General features: G+C 43.7%; 1 protein-coding gene across 1 annotated transcript in view; it reads right to left on the bottom strand.

Annotated features, from left to right (window-relative positions):
• Positions 1-27504, bottom strand: part of TMEM178B (transmembrane protein 178B) — a 233943-nt gene extending 206439 nt beyond the window's left edge. Inside the window, exon 1 of the mRNA XM_069807545.1 lies at positions 26095-27504. Within this exon, the coding sequence (XP_069663646.1) occupies positions 26095-26476 (382 nt within the window). The 5' untranslated portion in view covers positions 26477-27504. The remainder of the gene's footprint in view (positions 1-26094) is intronic.
• Between the last annotated feature and the right edge of the window lie 133 nt (positions 27505-27637).

Below are 27637 nucleotides of genomic sequence, written 5' to 3'. Positions count from 1 at the left end.
AGCAGCCCTATTTGTCCACAGTGTGACACCCTGTGTAGACCAAGCCTGAGCATGTTGTCGCATCGGCACACTAGGTTAAAAACGATGTGCTGGGCACAGCCAGGGCTGCTGGTCTCTGCCCTGCCTCAGCAGAGACGGGGGCAGAGGCTTTTTGCCACCTTTGTATCTGCTGAAGATGGAGGCTGTCTGGGGAGTGGGACCGTCCCATGTGTAAGTCAGAGCAGCCCCAGGGACTGCTCTGATTTATGCAGGCCTGAAATAGCTTTTACAGCTATTTTACAGCTTCTGTTATTTTCATTCTCTTGAAAGTGAATAAGCACAAAACTTAAAGCCTGTTCTCCTTGCACTTTTGCTGAGGTTTCAGTCCAGCCGTACTGACCCTGGGTCTGCTTAAGACTTCCCAAAAAAGCACCATTTGTGATGGTGGTTTGGTAATGCAGACAACTGTCTGCTAATAATTGACTGAGACCAATACATTTCACATAAGCCACTTATGGTAATAACTTTTGGTCACTAGTGATGCGAGCAAGGTCAAATTAAAACCCATGGGTGAGAGACTGCATAGTCCGTTCTGAGTCCCTTAGGACATCCGTTCTCCAGTGGTGATAACTGAAGTAGCAGGGTGGCTTGCCGAGAAAACTTAATTTGCAAGCAAGGAAATATCTTGGAGCTTGTGCGGGGCTGTCAGCAATGTGACTCTGCTGGACTGGAAATATTCTGAGCAAATATGATAAGATGAATTGGCCGGCACCGAGGCCTCAGCGCCATGTCAGTCCCAGAGCTCTATTTTAAGGGTTTAAGAGACATTTAAGTGGTGTAGAAAAGTGAATTTCGCCCTAGAGACAGAAACTGCCTATCCCAAAAGCAAAAAAACCACCGAGTAATTTTAACTTGCTTTTCCCTTTTACCTGCCTCCCCTCCTTTTAACTGTTTGCATATCTTGCTTGCTCTTCCAAAATGAAACAAGTCTGAACCACATGTCCCATAGTGTCAGTATAGTAGGAAACAAAAACTGACCATCCATGACCTGAATTGTAACTGAATGCCCCCAATCATAAAGCAAAGGGTTCAGCTCATCTGTGTTTAAGGATTTTTCCCTCCCTTTCACGTCTTGCGAAGCACAACCATGGCACTACCTTCTCCAGAGGCCACTGGCTCCCCATGCAACAGCTTAGAACCTGCTTCTGCAAAGGAGGTGCCAAGGGCAGGAGATGTAGGCGCTCAGGAACTAAATATGGAGCCCAAAAGGGCTTGTTCTGTTATACAGGTTACTTGAGAGGGGCTGGGCAGTGAACACTTCTGAAGTTTTGGCTAATAAGTGCTGATTCCCCACAAATTGCATCCTGTGACTATCTGCAGGTTAGGGAAAAACATAAATGAAGTTCTTGCTTTTTAATTGATATACAGCAAATCTCTGGTTTTTTTAATAGTCTGCTTTCCCATATGTTATAACATCTACATAGGAATTTTTAAGTGACATGATGCAGCATGTCTGTGTTTAAAATAATAATAATAATAACAATCTTATCTCAAGCCTACAGGATGCTGAGGGGTTCAGTGTTGGGTGAAATGTCACCCTTGCAGAGGATAGGCTGAGGAATTTGTGTACAGCAGGAGCTTGTGATCTGAGCACAGGGGTTTAGAAGAGGGCTGCATTTCATGACCTACAAAAGAAAAAAAAATGAGATTTACATTCCAAATGTGCTGAGCAGCCCTTTCCCTTTAGCTATTAGAGGCACTCGGCATATAATTCATAATCACCTAATGGCAGGGAGGTGGGGGGAGGTGCACCATTGCCGTTCAACATCAAAATCCCTCCAGGAACAGCAGTAACGGGGTTCTGCTCTTATTTATATCGTGACACTAAATGTCTGGCAGGAAGATACCAGCAAATATCAGAATAAATAATTCAGTAAGTGTAACGGAAGGTCACGAAGACTAACAAACATGTTTCTGTTTCCTCTCCTTTTCTCTCTCCCCATCCTTTATTTACATGCGCTTTCTCTTCTGGTCTCCCCCTCCCAAATCTCCCTTTTTTGTGCAATACTTCTCCTCCTTTTTTCTTATGTACACAAAAATATGGCTTAAAATGCAGCTTTACCATTTGCTTTCCAGCCTCCATCATGCTCCTGATGGTTTTCCTCCATCTGTCCTCCCTCGCTATCTTTCCCTTATATTCTTTCCCTCTTTTATTGCCTGCTCCTGTCATCACCCACCACATCCCTTCTTGTGGGACAACTGGCAGTGCTGACTTGCCAGGGTAAACTCAACTCTGAGTTACACTACAGTAAAATGCTGCCGAAGTTGACAAAATCCTTTTGGCTTGATCTCAGAGCAGCAGCAGAATATGGCCCTGCGTTAAGAGCACTCCTAGGTTATTGCATTGCTACACTACCAGATCCACTCAGTTACCCAAAGTATGGCAAGGATGTGTGCTTTGAAGTGGATGCATTTATGGCTTTGCTTACTTACACACATAAAATACTCCAAGTTTTGATCTACCTTCAGGAAAGCCAGAAAACCCCTTGGCTGACACTAAAAATCTGAATTCTTGGTGTCAGGCACTTGTTTTCCAGTGCCACAACTTCTGTGTAATGTTACATCATAAATTGTGAGCCCAGAAGGCAGCTCTGATTATGCCCTCAGATACCCAGTAGAGTACAGGCCACAGGACGGTCCTGAATTCATTTCTGTTCAGAAGATACAATCTAAGTTTTCAGAGTGTTTTCAATGGAGAATTTGCCACCTCTGAGAGCAAGATGTTCCCAGGGTTAATGCCTTCCTCGCTAACCGGGGAAGGCATTAACCGTTGTTGGCCTTATATCTCGTTTGAATTCAGCTGGTTTAACTCCAGCCTTCCACTCGTGATGAACCCAGTATCTGCCTGTAGATAGAGAGTCCTCTCTGAGCAGGTTGTCTTTCCATACGCAGTTTTATAGCCTATGATATAAGCCACCCCTCAATCTTCTCTTTGTTAAGCTTGGCTGGTTGAGCTCCTTAAGCCTCGCGTTACAGAGCGTGCCCTCCTCGACGGCACTGCCGCTTCTGCCCTGAACCCTCTCCGCTGCCTCAACCCTTCCTGCATTTGTAAGTGCCAAAAGTGGAAAAGCCACAAAACTTACATCATTGCAAAACAAATATTATCAGTCTTATGAAGACTTTGTAGCCCAATGGAGTGCTATGCAGGGATGATGTCTGGGCCAGCTGTACCCCAAGACATGTCATCTGAGGCACATAATTTGCTTCCAGTACAGACACTAGGATAGATCCGCTATATCTATATGCCATCTCACTGTCCCAAACACATGTACCTGAAGTACACATTGGTTCTGTCCACTTTGCAAAGAGATCTAATCTATTTCCAGTTACCTGCTTTTCATTATTATTTATCACTTCCCAAACTATTATTAGTATACTTTATGGATCACTTTGTCATGGTTTTTTTCTAGTTCTTTAATAAAAATGGTAACTAGCCTAATGCAAAAAGCTGTTAGTTTTAACACCCTGTGAAGTCTGGTTTATGTCTATAGAAAATTTCATTTTAAACTCTATAATTTAGCCAGCTTTTTAATCCATTTAATGTGCATCATGTTGGTTTCTGTAGCTTATTAATCAAAATATCATCTGGTACTGAGTCAAGTGCCTAAAAGAAGAGAAGGAATATTCAATCAACACTAGTGCCTTTATCAACAAAAATTAATGAGATCTATTGTTATAAATCCATGTTGATTAGCATTAGCTAGCATATCTGCATTTAATTCTTTATTAATTTATTAATTAATTACATTAGCTGCCACATTACTTTTCCTAGTATTGCTATATTTACACTTTTCAAGAGTTTGAATAATACCAGCTTTCTTCCAGGTCTTTGATATTTCACCCATAACCTGACAAATTCTAAAAACCACCATTTATATAAATTAAGTCTGGAAATTTCCTTAGCCAGCTCTTTCAAAATGCTTGGTATCAAATTATTCAGATCTACTAAATTAAAATGACTGACTTTATTAACTGTGCTCCACCGGTCTAAATTACTGCTGGAGAAGAAAGTATTTTGTTGTCATAATATGGCAAGAATAACTCATCTAGCTTTTTTTCAAAAGAAGAATAAAAATAATTATTAAACATATCCTTGATTTCCACTTTTTTTTTAATCATTTCCATTTGGCAAAAGACAAATACTATTGTTAGCATTTCTATCACTAATATGCTTTGCTATTACAGAGTATGTAATAATAATTTACTTGAAGTGTCTGGTTTTTAATAGCTTTTGGAGCTTTGTTTCCTGTGTTAGCTCAGCTACACATAGCTTTCCCTTCTTGTACTTCTTTTCCTATCTAGCTTTTACTGTTCCTAGTTTCTAATTTCCAGGTACTTCAGTATGTTGCCCTTTCTTCCTGCATGTGAGAACAGGCACATTAACAATTTTTATTTCCTGCCACTATTACTTCTTCTCATAGCAAAGTTATTGTAGTTTTTAACAATGTGGTCTTCTTTCTCATACGTAACACCACAGCTTTTTGCAGATATGTAGTAAAATGTTGTCAATATGTTCCGAATTACCTGTTAAGATTGTTTAGATTTTATCCCCAAATTAATTTGGTCCTTCACTATTTTCAGCTTTGTGAAATGTTACTCAGTTCTTTCTCCTTTTGCCTTCAACCTTCAGGGCTTTATTTTCATTAGTACGCTTGCATAGTTCAGTGGGATCTCTTTCTCAATGGGCAAATATCTACAACTATTCGATATTTGCTGTCTCTGTGTGCACAGTTGCAGACGTGCAGGGCAGGGAGATGCTCACGCAGAAGGGATAGGAATGCCGGATCTACTCTTCCAATGCCAGACCAGCAAGAAAAGACTTCACAAGCCTGAACGTGACGTGCCGTCTTGTCGCCATACGGTCTGACATCCCCCCGTGCCTTTAACACCACGCTGACCCCGACAGTCAGCAGCCTGGCTTTCACTGAAATCCCCAGCACACAACCATAGAGTCATCAAAGTGTACGGAGAGCTATGAATCTGTGCTGAAAGGAACAATTTAAGTGAGTTAAGCAGAATGATTTAAGTCACCCCTAGCTATGCAGTGCTCTGCCACCCATGGGTAAAGCAGGCAAGTTTTGTAAGCAAATCCTTTCCCAGCACACGGGCTTAGTCATCAGTGAAAGCTGCTGGCTCGCTCCCATCCCAACTGTGGTTCAGCTACTGCTTGGAGGTCAGCTCTGCAGGCACTTGATAAAGCTTCAATTAAGTGCTCTTCTTGCAGCACTCGCTGATTTACACATCTTCTGCCCGCATCGGCCATTTTGCTGAATAAGCCCGCATAACGGCAGGGACCGCATGCACAGAGGAGTCAAACTTTCCCTGCCTACTGCAGGAATTAAGCTCCTCAAGCCTGGGCGTCACCAGGCAGCTTAAAATAAATAATAATATTCAAATAAAGTTTTTAAAAGGGTGGGGGGAATAAAGCTGCAGAGGGCATAGTACAAATATTACTATAGATACTTAACTGGGGAATTAATAATACATGGCATATCTATTCCAGACAGTTTCTGAGCTGTATTTCCTTGTGGAGATGTGCACGTCTGCATTTAGATGCTACTGTGATGGGACAGTATAAAAATTTCAGTGACATGAGCATCATGGTACGCTTCTCCAGCCTGTGTAGCAGCCTGGCAGATCAGCCCCCCCAAAGAGGTTATGATCGAAAGGCCTGACCTTACCTGCTCATTAACGGGGGTCGCACTTAACTGCAGTGAGCAGCTCTTATCGAAGCCTTGCACTCGTGTTCAATTGCTTTGGCTACAAGTCAAAATGGAAAGTGACTCGTAATGATTGCAAATCCCTCCGGGAAAGATGAAAAAGTAACAAGCATAAGACGATGGAAATTATTTGGTCAACACAACGTGCATCAGGGAAGATCTGTGTTATTTATTTGTGAGTGGCACTGTATGAAAGGGAACATTTACATTTGCAGCTTTCACAGAAGGAAGGAGTTCTGCAGAGACAGCAATGTTAGAGGCATATTGGACTATTCAAGGAAAGACCCAATATTTTCATTTGTAAAGGTAGTTATATGAATTGATATAAAGTCTCAAATTATTTTTCCTTGGACTTTTTTGGGCAGTGGTTCAGAATAACAACCTTAAAAAATTCACTTGAAAATTTATCAGCCTAGGCACGAAATCTTCTTCCTTGCCAGGAGCATAGTAAAGAAACTAACGAACATCATTTTGCTCCCTCCTCGGGAAAAAATACATATCCCAGCCAAACAGGCAAGTGGAATTTGGCAAGACTGAATTGTTGACATGCTTTTATTATACCAACAAATAAAACGTTAACTGCAAGTGTTACACTGCACTTGCCTTGTATGTAGGTCATTTTCTCTAGGCAAACCTCCTGCTCAACTCAAGGAAATATTTCAGGGGACTCACATGGCAGTGAACCTGTACAAGAAGGAGTGATTAGTAAGCCCCTGGGAGGTTTGGTCTAGAAGGCCTTTCTCCATTTTTTCCTCAAGTCTTTTCAAAAGCAAAAATTAATGCTGGGCAAAATCTGTGTCCCACTGAAGTCAGAGGCATGCTTGCTTCCAACTTTAGCAAGACTGACTTTGCTCCCCTGGACTTAAAAGCAGTTTTGCTTGAGCAAGAACAGAGTAAAAGCTACGTGTGATCTTCAGCACATTGCCCTGGGCTAACTCCAGGGAACACCATCCTCTCAAAGCCCAGCTGCAGACATGAGAGCTTATTTAAGACTACTTTAAAATGCAAATTACGTCGGCATGCTCATCATATGCCTATGGATCCACTAACATGGAAATATGCACAGTCCAGAAACATCCATGATCAGAGGAGGCTCACCAGAGCCAGGATGCTGAGAGTTAAGAGTGAAAATCCCAGATAAGGGTCCATCCCGAACTTATCCAACAAAGAACAGACTATCAGCATGGATTTGCTCTCATTTGTCATGCTTTTCTTCGTTCAAGTCAGAACCCCTAACCTTGTTTTAATATGGATTTTCTACAGGCTCACCGACAGAACAACTGAAAGGCAGCCATGAATTGCAAGGATATGAATACGTCCGAGGGCTGTGGTGGCCATTGCTGATACAGTAAACAACTACTCTAACAGATTACTTCTTGGCGCTGCGTTTTGTAGAAGCCATCTGATCGCTGATTATTCCAGGTAGCAAGGAAAAAAAAAAAAGGCACCGTGATTACTCTCACTTAATGATTTTGGCAACCTGAGCCTGTCCTGTCGTGTCAGTGCCACCCACAGTAGCGACATCCCAGGCCTTACACGCAGGGCAGTAACACGGCTGTCAGCAAAGCAGGAGCAGTTCTCCCGTGGGCAGCGAGAGACGGCACAGCCGTAGCATCGCGGGGGCTCCCCGTCCGCACAAGGAGGAGGTGTGCAGCTGCCTCCCCGCCACGGGCCACGGAGCAAAGGCGGCACTGGGCAGCGCAAAGGGAGCCCTCAAGCCAGTCTCCCTCCGCAAATGGCCCCACAGCAATGGCTGTGGAAGACCTGCATTGCCAAACGCGAGCCTGCAAGGGCAAGGCCGGCAAGGAGACTTCGGCAGGTGCTGGTGCTGCCTGGAGGCTACGACCTGTCTGTCTTGCTCTGTAACCCTGGTCTTGCCTCCTCTTCCCCTTCCCTTTCTTCTTGGTGCAAGGCAAAGCTGCGGAGACCACAGTCTCCTGGAGGTTTTGCCCCTGGCCTGAGCTCGTTTGAAGGGGTTAATGCCAACAGGCTTTTGCATCCTCTCACATAGGCCTCTGTACCCATGCCCCATGCTAGTCACAACCTCCTAGCAAAGCTGTATGCTGTGATACAGGCTATGCTCAGCCCATGACAGCAGAAGGGAACTGTTCAGTTGTCTGTCCTCGCCCCTGATGGAAACAAGCTGATCTCTGCTGTATTTTCACAAGAGCTGTGTCCCATCTAATTTTAAATGTCACTTGTAATAGCTGTTTTTCCTTCCCCAAATAACTTTTGCAGCCCTGCAGTCGAAGCCATCTGAAGCCACAAGACTGGAGTTTGAATGGCCTTTGATATTATCAGTGAGCCGAGCCATTGCTCTGCACCTCAGCCATCATTTTCTCTCTCCGTTGTTCACTGAGATGTACGCACAAATCCAAAGGAACCAGTCAGTCAAACGTGGTGAAGCTATCAAACATACCGCTCCTCTTCCCCAGCAGAAGAAGCCTCACTAAAGCTGGGGGGATATCTAGGTAACTGCAGTCAGTAGAGGGATTTAGGACCTCCACAATGAGTGACAAAGTTGTCATTAAAGCAGTAGAGCAGTACTGGGATCTTGAAAAATGCAAAGATAGTAGCATAAACAGTGAGGAGGTCTTGTTTTATTATAAATTATTCCCAGCATACCACAGTACAGTCTTGAGCCTCCTGAATTCACTGTCATCTGCAACACTCATATCCCCTTAGAGGAATTGGTGTGTTATCCAAAAGCTCAATTATGCAAACTTATTGAGGGTCCCTTATGATGTTTGGGCTATAAGGCTCATGCTGTATATTGATTTGTCTTCTCCTCCTCCCTACCCGCCTCGGGGCCTCCTCTCCCATTTCATGTACATTGGCTTCCTGGATTGCAGAGGGAATTGTCTCAAGGTCATACCAAAATACTTCAGTATGGCTCAGCTATGAAAAATGTATGTAGCCCAAAATATTATTTAGAAGCAATAGACTGAAAATAATGCCTGCAGCCTGAAGAAGCCCTGATTTATTTAAGGTACAGGGGTATATGTGCACACTTTTAAAAACTGCCTGTACTTCACCAGTTAAAACAATGAGAACAAATGAGGCTGTGATCTGTCAAGTGATCCTTCGTCACTCCCAGCACAGGCCCATAATCCTTCGGTTGTGATTATGCAAAGGAATATTACATTGATCCTGTAAAAGATCTCTGATTGGATCAACGTTATTTTCTCTTGCATTGACAAGGTCTTACCAGAGAATGACTATAATTCCACTGCTAACACTGTCTTAGTGAAATCCCCCAATAAATCCTCCAAGCAGCACTGTTAGTAATACCTTTATTAGACTAACTAAACAAGATATTTATATGCAGGGCTTTCCAAAGGACTCTGGCTCCTGCTTCAGTTTCTGGAGGAAAACTTGATGAAAATTGCTCTGCTGGAAGACTTGCCCCCAGGGAGGCTCGGCATGGACATAAGTGGCAGGTGAAACTACCCTTTCCAGACTCACAAGGTTGGTCACAGATTTGCACTTGTCCTGCCCATACTACAGTGAGGACCCAAATGCATCTTTGGCAGAAAAATCTCACGGCAAGTCTGGTTCACAGGCAGGATTGGAGTTCAGGATCTCCCCACACCTTCCACAAACATGCTGTCAGTACAACAGTTTGCTAACAGTCAAAGGAGAAACATGGTCTTTATGTACCTGCTATTTGTTCAAGGCCAAATCCTGGCATTCATACTCAACAAAAGACCTGTTCCCCTTCTAGACACTGCTGACTCTGCTCACCGGTGCTTCCATCCTCCTCCTCTCTTCCCCTTCTCTCTCTGTGTAAGTCTCCTCTAATTTTGTCTCCATTTTCTTTCCTCCACAGCTCCAAGCTTTCAGTCTCAGTGGTTTCTTTCCCACGCTGACCTACCCTTCATCACTGAAGTCGAACTGTCACCTTCTGGCTTGAAACACGATGCTCCAGTGAGATGAATGGCAGGCTCCAGTGAGATGAATTGCAGACTCCAGTGATTACCTTGCCAAGTTATTTTTTTCAGGCTGCCTGAGTGCTTGGGTACTCACTGCATCTCTGCTTTCCCTTGGTTCATTTCAATAAAGTTATCTCTAAAGCTGTGAGAGCTACAAACGTACCTCTGTCTTATCTTCCTAAAATTTAAATAGAACCATAAGAATCATGAATAAACAAAGTACTGTGTCTAACATAAAACTTGAGCACAGCTGAAAGACCAGTATATACAGCCATACATCAATTAGCAGATGAAAAAGCTGCAAAGACAATATATCAACAGAAAAATATCAAACAGCATGGCAGACAATATGCCTTCTTAAATCCTTTGAAACCAGGTTGGCATCTGTGATAGGTAAACTCTGGCTCTTATATGTTTCATGTGAAAACTTTCTCCATACTCTTTACAGCAATATACTGAAATGTCAGAGGAGTCACTTCTCAGCTCCCAGGCCCTTAGAAACAAAGGAAAAATAATTGATATTAGCCTTTGAAAAGGAACCACCTGATGGTAAAAGAAACTTTTAATGACTATAGAGAGGAGTCCTGACCTATTTCCTTCATCCATATCCAGTGTTTTACACGTTACCTCTACCTTCTGGTTCAAATATCTGTGCACCAGATGCCTAAACTGTGATGTCAACTTTGAAGGTCATTGCCATAGCTGTGATGGATAGCAAAACTTTCTCAAATTAAAACTTAAACTCAGGAGCACTGACCTGCCTTAAGGGGTAGATTCTGTGATAAATGCTATGTCCGTGAAATTGCACCGTATAGGCAGCCCAGTCTGTGGACTCCGATGGCCTTGATTAAGACATTGTCACATTGATGGGGTCCAAGATGCATGAGACAAGCTCAAGGACTCCCACCCGTTCACCAGCCAGGCTCCTCCAAATCTACCAGAAAGTTTCTGTGGCCTCTTCCAATGCCATGCAGAATGATACGCTCCTGCTCTGGAAGAAGGGTGCAGGTCAAACCGCATTTTAGCACAGATTGAAACCCTGGAAAGAAAGTGTTGTAATGAATGGAGAAGTGCTCATATGTGATTCCTAAGTGTTAGAGCAAGTCCTACCCTGGTATAAATTGCCACCAGGGTGGATAGAAATGGGACAATTTGTGCCCTCTGAAAGCTGGACGGCTGGATCTCATTTCAAAACATGCCCCTAAGGACATGCAGTGAAACATTATCACAAATGGCCTGAAAAGTCTTAGTCCTCAGAGGAGGTACTTCAGCGCCTCACTCATGTGTCCAAGATGAACATTCAAACAACTTAATGTTCTAGATGACAGATACAACGTACCATCCCACCACAGCAATCAAGTGCAGGTCACCTCAAATTGCAGGTCCAGGAACTCCCCAAACGCCATGAACTACATTCAAAGGGAGGAGAATCTTTAAAGAAGACATGTCCTTCCAGTCATCTTAATGCCGCCAGCCAAAAACTACACCCTGGCTGAAGTATGGTAACACTACCAAATGGACGCCATGAGCCCTTCGTTCAAAGGAAGGCTCGCAGCAGGCGAAGCGGAGCTTGGGCCCGAAGACTCGCCCATGCCTTAGCACTGAGGGCAACTTTCTGCTAAAAGAAATCCTGCTTCTTTCCCCTTTCTCTCTCTTTGTACTTTTATTCTTAGAGACATGCACAGGAAAAGAAGACACTGATGCTGAAGAGTTCATCTGCTCCTGCTGCTTCTTCTTCATTTGAAGGCATTGACAATGCAATTAGTTGCTGTGTCACAGGCAGGATGCTAACAGTAACTGATGAACAAGAGGGGGAAACATGTGCCACCAGTTCTGGTGTGCCACAGAGTGCAGAGGACACTGATAAGGACAGGACAGGGTTCCTAACTGCAGGGTTGAGGGAAAGGTTGGGGGGAAGGCAGAAGCCATCCCTCTAGTGCCATCGCTGTCAGTGTGAGGCCAGACCTTAAGCTGACATACTCCTCTCCTCCCTCCCACCATTCAAGTAGCCTCTCCCTCCTTTCCTTGATGACACTTGAACAAGTTGCCCCACTTTTCCCCGTGAAACCTCCTGTTTAAAAACCTCTCTCCCGTATTTGAAACAAGTCCCCACGCTTTCCCCAAACAGAAGTTTCCAAATCCTGAGGCCAACACGCTGCGCAAGCCCATTCTGCAGCCACTGCATCACTGGGAATCATGGAGTGGTCAGTGTTGAGACAGTGTTGTCATGCTCCTGTCCCCACAAGGTTGATGACACTGCTGGGAGTCTGTGGCTACCTCTCCCAGTTTCCCACCAAGATCAATGAATTACAGGGAATAGCATTTGAAAACTGGAGGCTCCTCAGGATACCAGGTTGAAAGGATTCTTCTTCCCTCTTGGATATGAAAGATTATCCCATAGAAAAAGGATGGCTCAAGTCTATATAAATAAGCACAGAAAACCGTTTATCTCTGCCCTTGTTCCAAACTCTCAGCAGTGTACAGTGGCTTAGCATAGTGTCCCTCTGCCATAGATATACGTCTCCTAAAAAGCAGCTGTCTCACATTCACACAGCTCAGCGCACAGGCAGAGGACCTCACATCCAGCTGCTCCCACGTATGCGACATGCCCATCGAGGCAACACCAACAACCTCCAGTCTCCCTCCCGCAGCCTCTGGCACCACTCTTTCCTGTTCACCCAGAGCAGAACGGGGGCTGCTCTTCATAAGGCTGTGGTCATTCCTCAACAAAAGTAGAAAACCAAAATTCCTTCTCCGATCCACCTTAGATACAACCCTCCTTCTCCACGTACTGAGGCGCAGAGCTGGGTAACATTTCTTCCAGTAACGCAGAAGGCAGCTTTGCTACTCGGAGTCTCAGGCAAGGTTCTCCCAACATCCAGACAGGCAGAGCATCCCAACTTGTCTTGCTCCATACCAACTGACGGAGCACTACTTCCACCTTTTCTGGGAGCTGAACTATAGCCCAAAAGCCTATCCCAGACTATGCTTTCCTATCTTTAGTGCTGTGGAGCCTTTCTGTTCCCTGCAAGACCTTTCCCCAAAACTTTTGGGAGAACTGTGGTCTGCTGCTGCTGTGCACACAAGTGAACAAAGCCCAGGAGTGGGTGCCTTTAGCCCTCATAAGCTAGTGGAACCTGTGGCAAAATCCTTCCCACTATAAGGAAACTCACCCAGCATCACCAGCCAAATGGCTGAACATTTTGTGAACTGAAATACACATCTCATGGTAATTTAAATATGTGCAAATAAGAGTTTAATTCCACTGCTGCCAGCCATCCCGAATGTTTAAATATAGTGCGGAAATTCTCTTTTATTTTATATAAACTATTTTAATGAAGAAGTTGAAGGCTCTGCATTCTCCTGGCTTATGAATACAAATGGCTGAAAATCTAACAGGCCTTTGCTGTCGTTGAGCTAAGGCAATATGAAATGAAAGCAGAAAAGGGAGCGAGGAAACAAAGACCATATAACTGTATTATCTAAAGGAACACTATGTAAAATGTGCATTAGAGTGGACACGGTCCTCATACCCGGTTCTTCCTGGGTGTAGGGGGTATCACAGGAAGGAAGTAAAGTGCAGCTCAGATCCAGGTGAAAAAGACAAAACAGCTGGGATGGTGCAGCTGGATTTGTCTTAGGTCCCTTCCCTCTCACCAGACACCTGTGGCTGGTATCAGGCAGCCTGGTGACAAACACTCCTTCCATCAGGTCCTGCTTGATACAGAGTGGAATACGCTCTTCCTTGGGGAAAAAAAGAGGAATTAATAGTAATAATAAATTAATCCTTCACAGTCCTATGGCATGTTTCACAAGGACACAGCACTAGAAAGGACCGTGTTCATTTTTCTTGCATAGCAGGCAAGTATATCATGTAATCCCTCTTCCTAAATATAACCATCTTCATCCTTAAAACCTGTTAGAAGTGCTGCGGCCTCATCACTCCTTCCAGAGGCCCACTTCAGCACAGCTTCCAGCCTACATATATTCATGGCCCTCACACATGCTGTTTTCCCTACTAATGACATCCTTAGCTTAAACACATCTTCCCCCTCTCCTGTGTTTAACCTCATTTCTTCTGGATAACAATCATATTTGTAAAATAGATTTTCCATTCCTCTCCTCACACTGGTAACTCCACTCTGGACCTGCTTTGAATTCATCTTTCTCAGAGGTGGTTGACAAGAATAGCAAAGAAGAAGGCTTGATAACAGAGAAGATAACAGAGAAGGCTTGATTAACACCTTGCCCACGACTTCAACTTTTGTCTACCTGAAATATCTGGCCAACTCTGTTCTTCAATCACATCCGCCTTTCTCCTGGTCATGGCTCCGCCACTGTCTGTCTGCACTTCAAGATAGGTGCACCTTAGTGAACCCCTTGTCCCCACTGAGGTGTGCTCTGTTGGGTGAGATTCAGGCATGCACCTTTCCCACCCTGAAAGGAAACCCCTGTCCAGTACCTGGGCAGGGAGGAAGCCATCTGAGCCCCAATCTTCTCATAGCCTGGATGTCTGGGGGACCAGAACCCAGAGGGTATTTGCCCAACAATGTAAACACACCCTCCAGGACCAAAAGTTCACACTGAAAGAAATTTCACTTCTTTCCTATCACCCAGTCCTCAACATTGCCCAGTTTTTCACATATAGTATTCCAGGCCTTCTCTCTCTTGGCAATGTCTCATTCTCGGGGCAGCAGTAAATGTTTTAAGTTCACTTCTTTGTGCCTAGCCCAATGAGAGCTATCACCTCCGTTTACAGACCCTGCTCCAATATCATTAATGACGTTATTAAATAAGGTTGGTCCCCTACTTCAGGAACTCTGCTGTTGACCTTCATCTTGATACTGCCTCTCTCAGCACTTCTTGCTTTCCTTTGGTCAGTTCCTTAAACACATTGTAAATTGTTTACTAATTACCTTAACATTGTAACAAACCATTTCCTTAGGGATGGAATATAAAATCCTTTACCAAAATCCCAATAACTTAGGTCTAAGGCATTTCCTTGTCTTGAAACCCAGTTATCTTCCTAGCAAAATATATCAGGGTAGTTTGGCACACTTCAAATAGAAAAACATACGTTGCATGTTTATTTCATTTCCCCCTGTGCCTTTAATTAATCTTTCCTTTAAAACTTACTTTAAACTCTGCTTGGTATTATTATGATCAAACTAAAAGGTCCACTGTGGCCCAGACAATTTTTTCTCCTTTCTTTAAATATAGATTTGCTACTTTTCATTCCTAATGTACCATCCTAATTAGACAGATTTATTGAAAATCCTTTTTTTACTGGACTTGCAATGTCACATGCCACATCTTTCAGAAGTTTGAGATGGAAATTATCCAACTTCCCAATTTGAGCTCATTAAGCTATTTGAGTTTTTCCATTTCCCCTGTTCCTGTTAGCTGGCTCCTTTGTCTCTCTGATCAGTGTAACATTCCTCCCTATCTCTTTAACCATTATGGAATATCATATGAGCAGAACTGGGTAATCTTGAGGACTGGTAAATAGAAAAGGGATGAAATTTAACACAAAACACCGGCTTAGGCAGTTAGGGACTAACAATGAGAAATTTCTTTTGAATGTGAACTTTTGTCTTGCAGGATGTTTGCATTGTTGGGCAACTGTCCTCTGTGTAAAACTCTTCAGAAGTCCTTTACGGTTAAAGATCAAGAAGTACAGTCTTCAGATACTGTCTCAATGGGAACCACCTAAGTACCTAAGACAAATCAATGCAATTGGATCATCAGCTACCATAAATCAGTATCACCCCTTCGAAGTCAGGCTAGTGACCTTAGTTTACACCTTTAACATCTGATTGAAAAATGGTTTTGTTTCTTTTTTGTTTGTTTCTGTTATAAAATCTATGTCATTAAATGACCACTGGGCAGAAAGCAAAAGTATCTACATTATAAAGGCTCTTTTGCATATTCAGAGATAGGTACTGATTAATGGAGACACAGAGACAAGCATCGTACATTCATACTTAAGCAGAAAGATCTTTTCAAATAGCTTCTGTTACCCAATAAAATTGGCATAACTGTTTCAACCCATTAGTGTAGAAATACATTTAGGAAGCTTTTTTTGAAATGTCTGCTGTTAAAACTCAAAACCATCAAAAGGTCTCAGAACTAAACAAGGTCTGCGACAAGAGATTCTCAGGGACTTTCACTCGATCTGGTGGGATACCTTAATGGGACCCACTTTGCCATATGCATGGGACATCGTGGAACATCTGTTCCTTTACATTGTTTCAGCTTGCATGCTTTTGGTAAGAAACAGAAGAATCAGAACAGGTAGGTCAGACACTTACACTGAACAGAGGTGGCACAGGGGGATGAAGGGGTTTCAAAGCCTCAGCACATTCCCTGTCATCTGACAAGAGATGCTGATAATCACCCAGCTTGGGACATATAGCTTCCTTCTCAACTTTGAGTGCAGAGTGCCTTCGGGGATGACTGAGGTAGAGTTGCTGGAAAAAGCAGGTGGGGATGCTGGAAAGATCCTCTCAGCTCTGCTTTAAGTGGGTGTGAGTGCCACTTTTCCAGCTTCTCTGGCCCCCTGAAAGCATGTTAGGCTACTGCAGCTTGTTCCAAGGTTACATCTTCACTGGAGTCAGAAACAGAAGTGGGCACAGACAATAGCAGGCAACTCAGGAAGGAGAAGTCTGACCATGAGCCCAGCAGAGCAGTACCCGGCATGTGCCAGATTGCCACAGGGTCTGAGCAGTTACTTCTGACCCAAGACCCCTTAGCTGGCCTGACATTTATTTGAGAGACTGCAGCACTTTAAGTGCAGAAGCACTGGGATAGGGTATAACAGCCTGAAAAGACCTTTTCCATAAAAGCCCCTCAGCTCTGTAAATACGTTTCTTCACCCACCCACCCCCACTTTGCGGAAAATATCCTGAATTTGTAGTTAACATTTGTTTATCTACACTGAAGGTTCAATCTGAGACTGGAGCATGGTTGTTCCAAGCACTGGACAAACTTGCTGACACCTCCTGATGAGAACCATGCTGACACCTCTGTAAGGTTACACAGGATGAACCTACAGCATAAAGGCAGGGTAGTCAGTGGTAGTGACCTCTCTGCCCCTTAAGTTTTATGTTTTAGTGTCTCCTCCATTCAGTCTACAACCCTGTTTGAACCTGTCAGTCACCAAAAAGACAGGGCTTCATACTGGGCCCTGCGCTCTCCCATCCGCTCCACCACTTGGACCATCCCCATGACCTTTCTGCAACAACCATTGGCCACCACCTTCATGCTAAGCTTGCTTGGCCTTTCTGTCACCTCAGATCATCAGTATTAAGGACTTCTTGCCTGCTCTCCATCTTTTATCACTCTCTTTATCATGTCTTTCCTTTCTCCACATGCTGATATTATCCATGCTGCACTCTTTCATTCATAGACCTTTTGCCCTGCATTCCCCTATCTACTCCTGCCCTGCTATCCCAAATTCCAGCTGACCCATACCAGCTGGTCTCTGCTATGTCTCACAAAGCAGAGCATCTCTAATGGGAACCCTGCTGCCTGGCTAACTTTCTCCAGTATAAATGCATTGTTCTGCCATTCAGTTCTGCTCATTTCCTAGACTTACTACTCCAGTTCAGCTCAATTAAACCTCAGACCCACAGTCATAGTCATCTCTTTGCCACATTTGGCTCATTCCTCAGACCCTCCCACCTCCTCCAGCCCCCACTTCAGCTGTTACACAGGATTTCAGCCAGTTCTTTCATGAGAAAAATGACAAACTATGATCTTCCTCTTCCAGTAGCTCTGCTTTGTTTCCTCTTCCCCTCCTACAACTCCTTCCTCATTCTTCTCTCCCACAGATGGAACACCTCCTATGCAGGTCTCTTCCTTCATTTCTTTTATTTGCCACTGAGCCAGTCTTATCCTATCCCCTGAATTCCATATGGCCATTCTTGTCCTCTTGTTCCCTCTTCTCCTTGACCTCTCACGCCCCTCTGTCTCTTTACTCTCATAATGCAAGTGCCATTCAATCTCTTTCCTCTTAAAATATTCTCATCTTGAAACATTCTTTCATCTTGAAACATTTATTTTCCTCTCTAAATACCATGTCTTTTTCTCTCCTCCCTTTCATCACCAACCTCTCTGAATACGCCAGGTACAAACACCACCTGGAGTCCCCCCCACCAGTTCAGTGCAGCTTCCTCTCCCTTGCAGCTGCTGCTGCCAAAGTCTCTACTTGACATACTGGGCAAATTTCAGCATGGTCTAAATACTCTGTTCTCACCTGCTGCAGCATGTCGACTACCTTCAGTAGTCTCCTGTGCTGTTTTAGCCTGAAATAGTGTCTTTCTTCAGCTACCATGACATTACTCACTTCTTTTGCACCACCTGTGAGTCTACGCTTTTTGCATGTCCTCCAGAAGACACTTTTCTTCTCCCAGCTCCGCCAGAAGTTCATGGGGCTTTTCTCTTTCTGTATTTTACTCCTTGGTAATTTCTGTCACAAACACAGATTCCACTACCATCTCCATGCAGCAATTTTCAGATTCACTCCTCTAACACAAACTTGTCTCCCTAGGTCAAACCCACAGTCTCTCTAATACTCCCTCACAGACATACAGATACCAAACTGAGCTTATCATAGCTAAAACAGAGTTCCTAATGTTCTTCTCTCTTCTTTTCTATATGCTCTCTTCAGTAATTCCCCTCTTGATCATCACAGCCAACACTATTACTTTCCTTGTTGTTCTAATCAACATCTTCATCTCATGTCTCTCACTACGTCCATAGATCCAGGGGATGTCTACAGTTCACATATTCTTTCTCCATCCAGGCTCTCATTATCTCATGCCTTTATTACTACTATAGTTCTTTTTCTGACCTTCACAAATGTGATCTTGCCCTCCATGTATCCATTCAGGATGCTGCTAGAAATATCATTTTCCTAACACATCACTCTAACCATGTCATTTCTCTTAGCAGCTGTAGACTGCTGTCCCAATATCTATCTCATTAGTGCAATCTACTTGTCTTCATTAAGGAAATGTCAACTTCTTCCTATAGTCAACCAAAGAGGTCAATCCCCATCACCTACTTATTAATTTTTCAAGCAGACATGACCCATGATTTTTCTGGTGCCATCCCTCAATCTTTGGAAGACCATCTTGTAAACATCTGCACCTCTTACTCATTATCTTTCTTTACAAGTCTTCTAGGAATCGTGCATTTCATGGTGCTTACAGAAATATGGTTAGCCTGCGGGTGTTTTAAAACTACTACCGGTCACGCTGAATATAATTACCTTGTCGTCTCCTTGTACTCTCTCATAAGGCTGCATTACTCACCAATATTTAAAGTGCAGCAACATGTCAAAAGGACGGGGACATTTTTCTGATCCATGATTTCTGATCCATGATTAAGGCTCATAAATCTTATGGTAGAAGTCTTACTGGTATTAATAATAATGAACAAAATCCCTATTATACTGCTACTGAGCTGAGGTACAAGAGATTAAGTCACTTGCCTCAGGTCATGAAGAAAAACTATGGCAGAGCTTGGACTGAATTCCAGCTTTGTAAGCCCTGCCCTAACTGCAGTACTACCTTTCTTCCATCTATTTTGGTAGTTATCTACAAAGGATTATGATTTCAGCAGGCTCAGCTGGGCAGTTCTGAATATTTATTTGTGGAAGAATTAGGCTTTATGAGAAAGAAAATGGGGAAATTTCCATTTTATAGTCTGATTTCTCTCCTGCAGAGAAAATATGTTAGTTTATATTCTTTTCTTTTAAGTGAATTCTATTCTGAAGGGTCTGTTAAGGGCACTTGGATTCTAGAATCCACATTTTTTATATTTTATTCCTTAAAAACTGAGAAACACTATTCCATTTCTTTCTTTTGCTCTTAAAGAGGTGAATATGTACTCAAGGGTTCCAAGCAACACTTTGTTAGCAATGAGCCGTTAAGTAACTTACATTGTAAATGACTGTCATTATTTTTGCAGAACCTACAAAACATAAAGTCATCTTCCTCATTTACTGGCTCTGCAATAGTTAATGAACTCATTCCACTCTTGAAGTTATTCTGAGTGCAGAGAAAGACTTTTTCAATGAGAAAAAGCAATATTAATGCGGATTTTTATTGCTGGAGATGACAAAATAATTCAGATCATTTCATCTCTGTTTAAGTAAAATAATCTTTCGTATTTTTATTTTTACAGTAAACAGAATACATCTGCACTCGTATTAAATCCTTCCTCCACACTTCTTAAAAAGTTTTTAAGCAATAGGCAGAAAGGATAAAAATGCTGAGATTTCTCAAAAGGATTTGGATGCTCAATTAAATGAACAGGAATTAAGCATGCCATCCTGCAGGCAGCTCTGCAAATATCAGTTTCTCTTGAGAAGGGCATGATCCTGTCATTTTTACTCAGGCAAAATTTCCATTTGTCTTCACCGGCAATTTTGCTTGAAAGCCAACAGCTTGATTGAAATTTGCCCTTTAAAACAGCATGATTAAAACCAGTTGCAGCTCTGTTAAATTACATATATGTTCTTAGTATTTTTAGCAGATATATATTATCAAACTAATTATCTCAGATGTGTCAGAGGAACACATCAGGTTCTCATTACTTTTGGTAAAGATACTTTTTAATGAATTGCTATTTAAGTTTGATGTAATTAAAATATTAAAATTGCTTATTTAAAACATGATGGGCCAAATCCTCCTGGAACTCATATGCATGAAACACCAGTGATTTCATCCCTTAAATGATTTTAGAAAATCTCTGAACAAGCGGGTGTCTTTGCCGTATCTTAGAAACATGCAGTTGTTTGACTTCCAATCGACATCGATAGGCTAAGAATAATTACAGCATCGAAAACGGTGAAGGCTAAATACCTGGGTAGCCTAAGATTCAAGTCAAAGGCTGTCTACTGCTTAAATTTCACTGGATCCCTCCAGCAGAACTCTGCTGTGACAGAAGGGAGCACAGACCTTGCGTTGGCCTTTCTATCCAGGGACAATTTTAACCTCAAAGGAAACACTGAAGGCCTGAACTTGCTGCATCACCACGTTCAATAAAACATTTGCTATTGACTTCACTAGGATCAGAATCAAGACTTCAATAAAGGCTCTTTTATAAGGAGTCCATTTGGAAAACAGTTGGGATTTCAAGCACACATATTAAACAAAGCATTTGGATTCTTTAATGTATGAAGGATACATGAAAAAATGGCTGTCCAAATTTACCTGGCAAAACCATTGCATTTTAAAAGTCAAATCTACAGCATTGCAAGGTATTGCAAGTAGTTTTACAAAAATAAATCTCTTTACTCCTAAAGATAGCTGCAAGTGGCCTCTCTTCAGGCTTTTCCAATTGTGTGTAAATAATCCCTAGCGACGGCCAGAGTAGTCCTGTTAAGCCTTTCTTCCTCAGTTGTGCCATGCATCTGACAGACCAAAACAGAGAATGCTTTCATCCCAGAAATCTTGCATATTATTTGTGGTGAAGGTAGGCTGCACAGGAATTACTTGCCTTTTTTTTTTTTTCCAGTGGTGCCACGGGCTAAGTATACTCGCAATAAAATGTTTTAAAAATAGGATTTACTATGACTTCCATGGATCTTGGGGGAAGAAGGAAGGTAAAGGGGGGATTGAAATAATAAGGTCAACTGTAAATTTTTTTTTAATATAAAATTGGACTCCGATGGCAGGCAGCAGAGCCCCACCCAGACAGGTTTAACTGGCATCCTTCCAAAAGTGAGATGAAAGGTCCTCTGAGTAGTAATTGTCTAAATGGAACAGACTCTGGTTATTGTGCAACTTCTTCATCTACTTTATTGTACCTTTATAATTAAATGATGTAATTCCTTTTTTTCCTTTCTTGTTTTCCTCTCGACTAGTGCAGGAAAGCGTCTGAGCAATGTTGTTGTAGGATGCAGACAGACCCTGTGGCTTCCAGGGGTTTTTGTGGGTCTCTCTGCAAGTCATATACAAGATGTTGTGAGCTGCTGGTTGCCAAAGCAGGACGTAAACTCTGCCTTCTCCCGGCCACGAATGGACACTTACCTGCATTTCAACTCTCTGCTAGCTTAGTGGTGGAGGTGGTTGCTTTGCTGAGATTTTTTGATAGGGTGAGGGAATGCTGCTTTTGCTAGAAACTCGGAGCTAAACAGGCAAACAATTGATCTAATAGGATATAGGGAACACCATATCCAAAGGGGTGTTAGGCAGCAGGGCTATTTAATTCACGGAGGAGACTGGACAGACACCTGAGAACTGGAAGAAGCTTAGAGTATTGTGCTAAACAAACCCAGAGCCAGCGTTTCCTGACTCCGCAAGGCTTTAGGGATCAGGAGTGAAACTCCAGTCCTGAGATGCTAAAAGACTAGATCAGATGTGAAAGCAGAATCAGAGGACCAGCTTTGTAAGCTCTTTCTTTTTGACCGGTCCTTCTGTACAAGACTGTTTTCCCTCAGTCCCAGTAGCCCATTTGCAGGAATAAAGATTATTCAGGTGAGTAAAAGTTAGCAAGACTGGGCCCTGGGTTTGCATGTTCAACTCCAATAATTTCTTTATTGACTGTAACTTCTGTTGTTTCTGATTTGATTTTTTTTTTCATTCATGATAAGAAAGTGAACAAATTAACTGCCTGATTTTGATGCAGCTTTAGAATATTCTTCAGGCCTTTGGTCTCATGCCTGCCTGCCTCTCCCTGAGTATGCTTACTTGTGACAATCTGTTTTAATTCATTGCCTATTTAGCTAATTGTATTATTTTGAAATATGCACCTGGATTCTATGGAAATGTAAAAAAGGGATAGGAGAAATATAAATAGGACCAACTATTTTATATATGCATTAGTGTCTATTATATCTATCCATAAGAAATCTGAAGTAACAGATCCCCAGTTTTTCTAGAAAATTCCAACATAAAGGTTTTGATTTATTTGCCAGAAAGTAAAAGCTAATAAATACAGAATAGAATTACAGAAGTGACGCAGCCTATTCAGAAACAAAACTGGTTTTCAAAACCACTGGCATCAGAATACTGCCAAGTACCACAGGGCCTGATCCTGCCACAAGCCTTTGCCTACAGCTTGTATTAATTTCAGCAGAGTTCATAAGCAGAATAACTGCAGGGCATTTGCAAAACTAGTTTGGCTCATAATGACCATTTTTTGTTATCCTTTGATAGACAAACCTACCATCCTCAATAATAGAAGTTTCGCCTAAGGAAAAATGTAGGATCTGTATCAAAATAAATGAATCACTCAAATCCTGTCCAGCTTAGAAAAAAAAAACACACCAACCCTTAATAGTATTTACATTCAGTTACATATAGCATTACACACAATATCTGGGGCCAGAACCTGCATTAGTTTATCCAGTTCCGGAAGAGGTGTGCTGGATCAAATTAACAGCTGGCAGAGGAAGAAGAGTAAAAGGCCTATGTACCAATAACATCCTCTTTTATAAGGTATTTGCCCTGGAGCTCATACAGAGAGAGATTTCATCTGTGCAGGAATATGTACCCCAGACAGGGTATTTGATTACTACAGGCAGAGAACATCCGCAGCTCTTCACACCTGCACAGGGCACGCTCTGCCCAGGCACCCACCCCTGCAACCTCTAACTCCAGATGAGTGTCTGCCACAGAAGAAAAACTAATAAAACAAGGTGGTGCTGTCGGGATGAACCTAGAATACCTGCCTTATTTTGCACTCATAGCTGTTCTCAACATCGGATAGCGATGGCAAATGTGCTTATTCCACTTTCATTGTATAGCGGAGGATCATAAAGAAACAGTCTAGTAGCTGGCCTTACATGAGAACAGGGACACTAGCTGACTACTCATGTAAAGCTGGTTCTTTCTAATTCAGTGATTCCAGCACACAAGGATTTTTAACAGATGAGTATTTTACATTACCTTTTGGTAAGGGGAGAGAAGAATCCATTAGTTCTTTTTGATCTAACAAAGATAAAGCAGACAAGCAATCCTATAATATCTCCAGTTCTATTTCTGAGCCAGTCAAACGCTTTATTTTATCAAATTGCCATTACACTTGCTTTTCTATGTTTTAATCTGGAGCTGCCAAAGGAACACAACTCCATAGCATTAGTGCTAATGTGTGTGACTTCATCATGGCTGAGAGTTATAGTGTAGATACATCCTCACTCCAGAAGGACCATCAAACAAACTAGAATGTTGGTATTCAGTGTTACAAGTCTCCCTCCCTTAACACTTCTCTCAATATACAATGAAGTTGGTTAAATGTGTATGAGAAAACCTTTGAAGTGGGCAAGGAGTGACACGCCCCGATATTTGCACGTACCTCCCTTATGTACACAATTTGCACTTCTGACCTTGGGGCAACGACTCTGCGAAGTGGCTATCTGGCCATCTGCAGACACATATGTCCAGGAATATGTGTGCAAGAACGCATGCTGCACCTGAGCCCGGGAATCCCTTGCTACCGGCTGAATGGTGTTTATTTAGAGTTAGTTCACTACACACACATGCACACTTATACGCGCACACAAACACACACAGCAGGCTCTTTCAAAGACTGTCTTCTCCTGCATTTAACCACCTCAGCTTGAGTTGCCATGTTTTCTCTATAGTTAACACTTAGAAGAGCTGCCGTTACACATAACCCAGTGCGAGGCAATTTCAGCAGTTTCTGACAGGGGAAATGGACACTCCTGAACCCTGGACAAGGCAGGTGGTGAAGGAGGAACAAGTCTCACTTATTTCAAGATGAAAAACCTCTCTAATAACTGAAACTCCATTTGCCAAAGGTGAGCTCTGGTGACACGTTCGTCCACTGCCAAGGTTGAATTTCTTTGTTTATGCCCCGAGCACAGCGAGCACACGTGGCAGAGCGATCCAGCCCTCCGCGGCCAGCACAGCACGTCTGCGCCCTCACCTAGGCGGAGAAGAGGAATCCCTCCCTCGGCACTGAAACCGGCAGCAGGGTGCCAGGGGGCTGACAGGCTTTGGACGTGTTCACTTGTCCATTACAAATGGGACCGAAGCCACCAGTTCGTTTCATAGGGGTCATTAAATAGCAACTAGACATTAAGGTCACTGGCAACACAGACAGAATCCCAACTAGTGATCTAGGTTCCCTGCTACACCACCTGTTTGTACCGTTCCAGTGCAAGTCTACACCATGCTACTCACCTCTACTGCTCACTTTTAAAACATACGGAACAAAATGTATACATTGGCAAACACATGTGAGAGTATATCCCTCGTGAATAATTAGCTTTAAGCAGTAATTCTGCTTGCAATGTCTGAAGAGGGAATTAATGCAGGCTATCAAGGGAGTTTGGGACAGAGAACACACTTAGAAAATAAGTATTTTTAAAGATTGCACTGTGTAAGAGGCAATGATTTCACTGCAATGGAAATAAACCACTGGGGAATCATCTGAATGTAGCAGAAGAACCATGGGAGGGAAATGTTATTTTGTTGTATGGAGTAACCATGGCATGGGTAGCAAAGATGCTGTCATCCTTTACTGAAACCCTCATCATCCTGCAAAAACATACATCTTCTGTAGACAGGATGTTTAGGCTGGGTTTTATGCATATCTCCCCTTCTTATACTTCGGATCAAAGAAACATTTGAGGCAAAGTGACCATCACCTTGAACTGGTACCTTGGGGGAAAAAAAAGAAGAAGAAGGACCAAAAGACAAGAAAAAACATAGCACAAAAATGCTACAGGTAAACAGATGCATCTCCACCCCAAGACAAAATGATTCCTTTCTAACACTCCTAATAAATTCATTTAATGTTTTGTAGACATTGAAAATACTCCAAAACATAGCTCAGTGTAAAGAGTAAGCTGGGTTTCCTCCTGCTCTTTAGCATTTCTCTTTGTTTACTCTCCATTTGAGGATAGAAAAAGCCTACATGTGAGCACTGCAAATGGTGTATTTTGGGACTGATGGGGCATTCAGTAAGGGAATGATGAAATACAGACACATGTAGCCTCCAATAAAATAATATGTACTTTGCCTGAGTCACCAGGGTCAAAAAAAATAAAAATAAAAAAAATCCAATGTCTGCTTTATTAATACTTTTTATTTGTATGTGGAAAATAATCTGATACCATGGTGATGGGCAGACTATATTAAGCTTAGAAAGACAGAGACATGAGAGAGACATTCTGGGGTGTGTCTGCTCTTACCCCCACTGCCTTTTTGCTCCCCAGACCCCACGCCTCAGCAGTAGAGACCCCATGGGAAACTGTCCTGGCAGTGCTTCGGGAAGCGATGCCCAGCCAGGCCAGTTCACCCATCGCAAGGAGAGGTACTTGGCTAGAGACGCCAGCTCCCATCTGTGAGCCCAAATGGCTCTGCTCAGCCTCTGCTCAGCTCGGGAAGACTTGGCACGTTCATTTGGTAAAAAACAGCCCTTACCTTTGGCAATCAGCTCCTCCAGCTCTTGGTCGAATCCTTGTCGGTGGCATTTCCTCCAGAGCCCCATGTTGGTCGAGTTGTACTGTCTGTTGCACTCATCGACTGCGCTCATAGCAAAGATCTGCCTCCTGTTTCTTGCCAAGAGGAGTTTCCCTTCCCAGCGGTCCAACCTAGACCTGCTGGCCCTGAGAGGCAGGTTGTTGTTGGAGTTATAAATGAAGCCAGGATCATTTCTCTTAGTGGTGATGCTCTTGCACCTCTCTCTGTGCTTCCTGGCATCAGTTTCGTACCAATGGTCAGAGCAGATTGCCACAGCCAGCATGCCCAGGGCACACAGAGCTAAAGAGAGGCCAGCATACAGCAGTAACCTTCCAGCAGCCATACCTCAGCTTCACAGAAACACCATGGACATCTTCACAACAGGCAAAGCCCTTGAGCGTGAGACCACGCAAAAGCCTCCGGAGCAGCTGCTAGGTGTCACTTGGCAGAGACTGCCTCCAACATCCCCAACTCCCGTGGCTCACATCCACGCTGCGGAGGGATGCTGAGAGCGCTACAAAGTTCTGCCCTGGAGGCAGTCCTGGAGTCTCATCTGCCTCTTCTCCTCTGCGGAGGAGACCTGGCGAGGAGCAATGCAGCCTTCCACTTCGAACGGGAGCGAGCCAGCGACCCACCTATACAAAGATGTCCTGCTCCCCTCGCCAGGAGCACCCGAGCGGCAGGGGCTGAAGGAATAGATCCCCCTGAAGAGACCTGAAAGCTACGGCTGATCAGTCCATTAATCTCTTTCAATCTGGCCAGCTCAGAAATCCAGAAGAGATGGCTTTCAGATCCGCAGGCTCACCACAGCATCATCACAGGACAGAAAAGTTCAACAGCTAGAGACCTCCCGCTCGCACGCAGCCGGTTATCCCGGTTTCGGGAACGGGTGACTCGCCTTTTCTTTGTCAGTGCCTCGGCAAGGGCATCATCATCCTCTGGACGGTCGGTCGGTCGCTCGCTTGGGTTTAAAGCGGGGTCGAAGGGGAGGGAGCAAGAGGGGGGGAGCAATCCGCTGTCGTTGCTGCTGCCGCCGTCTTAAATCGCGGCTAAAACACAACCTCCCCGGCGGGATCTGGAACGGCGGGCGCGCACAGGTCCCTCTCCCTCAGCAGACTTCGCCGACAGTCACTGACATCTTGCCTCGGCCGACACCTCGGCTTCTCTCTGCCAGCCTCGTCGTCTGCGCTGTCATCCAGGCAGCGTAACGCCCCGATCCCTTCCCTCCGGAGCGCCCCAGCGGCAGCCTCCCCGCTCCGCGGGCCGGGCAGAGGCGGCGGGGGGCAGCCCCGGCCCCGGCAGGACCCGTTAGGCAGCGCTGGCAGCGCTCCGCGGCCCCGGCATCGTTCTTCCACACACACGCACGCTCCCCCCCCCGCCACCACCGCCACCGCCACCCCCTCCCCTTTCCGCTGGGATGGGGGGGGGGGGGAATCTTCCTTCGTCCCCGGCGCTGGGGATGTGTTGTGCACAGTTTTGCTAACACGGCGGCACGTTAGCCATC

This window comes from Haliaeetus albicilla, chromosome 19 (genome assembly GCF_947461875.1).
Source record: "Haliaeetus albicilla chromosome 19, bHalAlb1.1, whole genome shotgun sequence".
NCBI lineage: Eukaryota > Metazoa > Chordata > Aves > Accipitriformes > Accipitridae > Haliaeetus > Haliaeetus albicilla.
The sequence above is the reverse complement of the archived record's forward strand: the minus strand, read 5'-3'. Positions and strand labels throughout refer to the sequence as shown.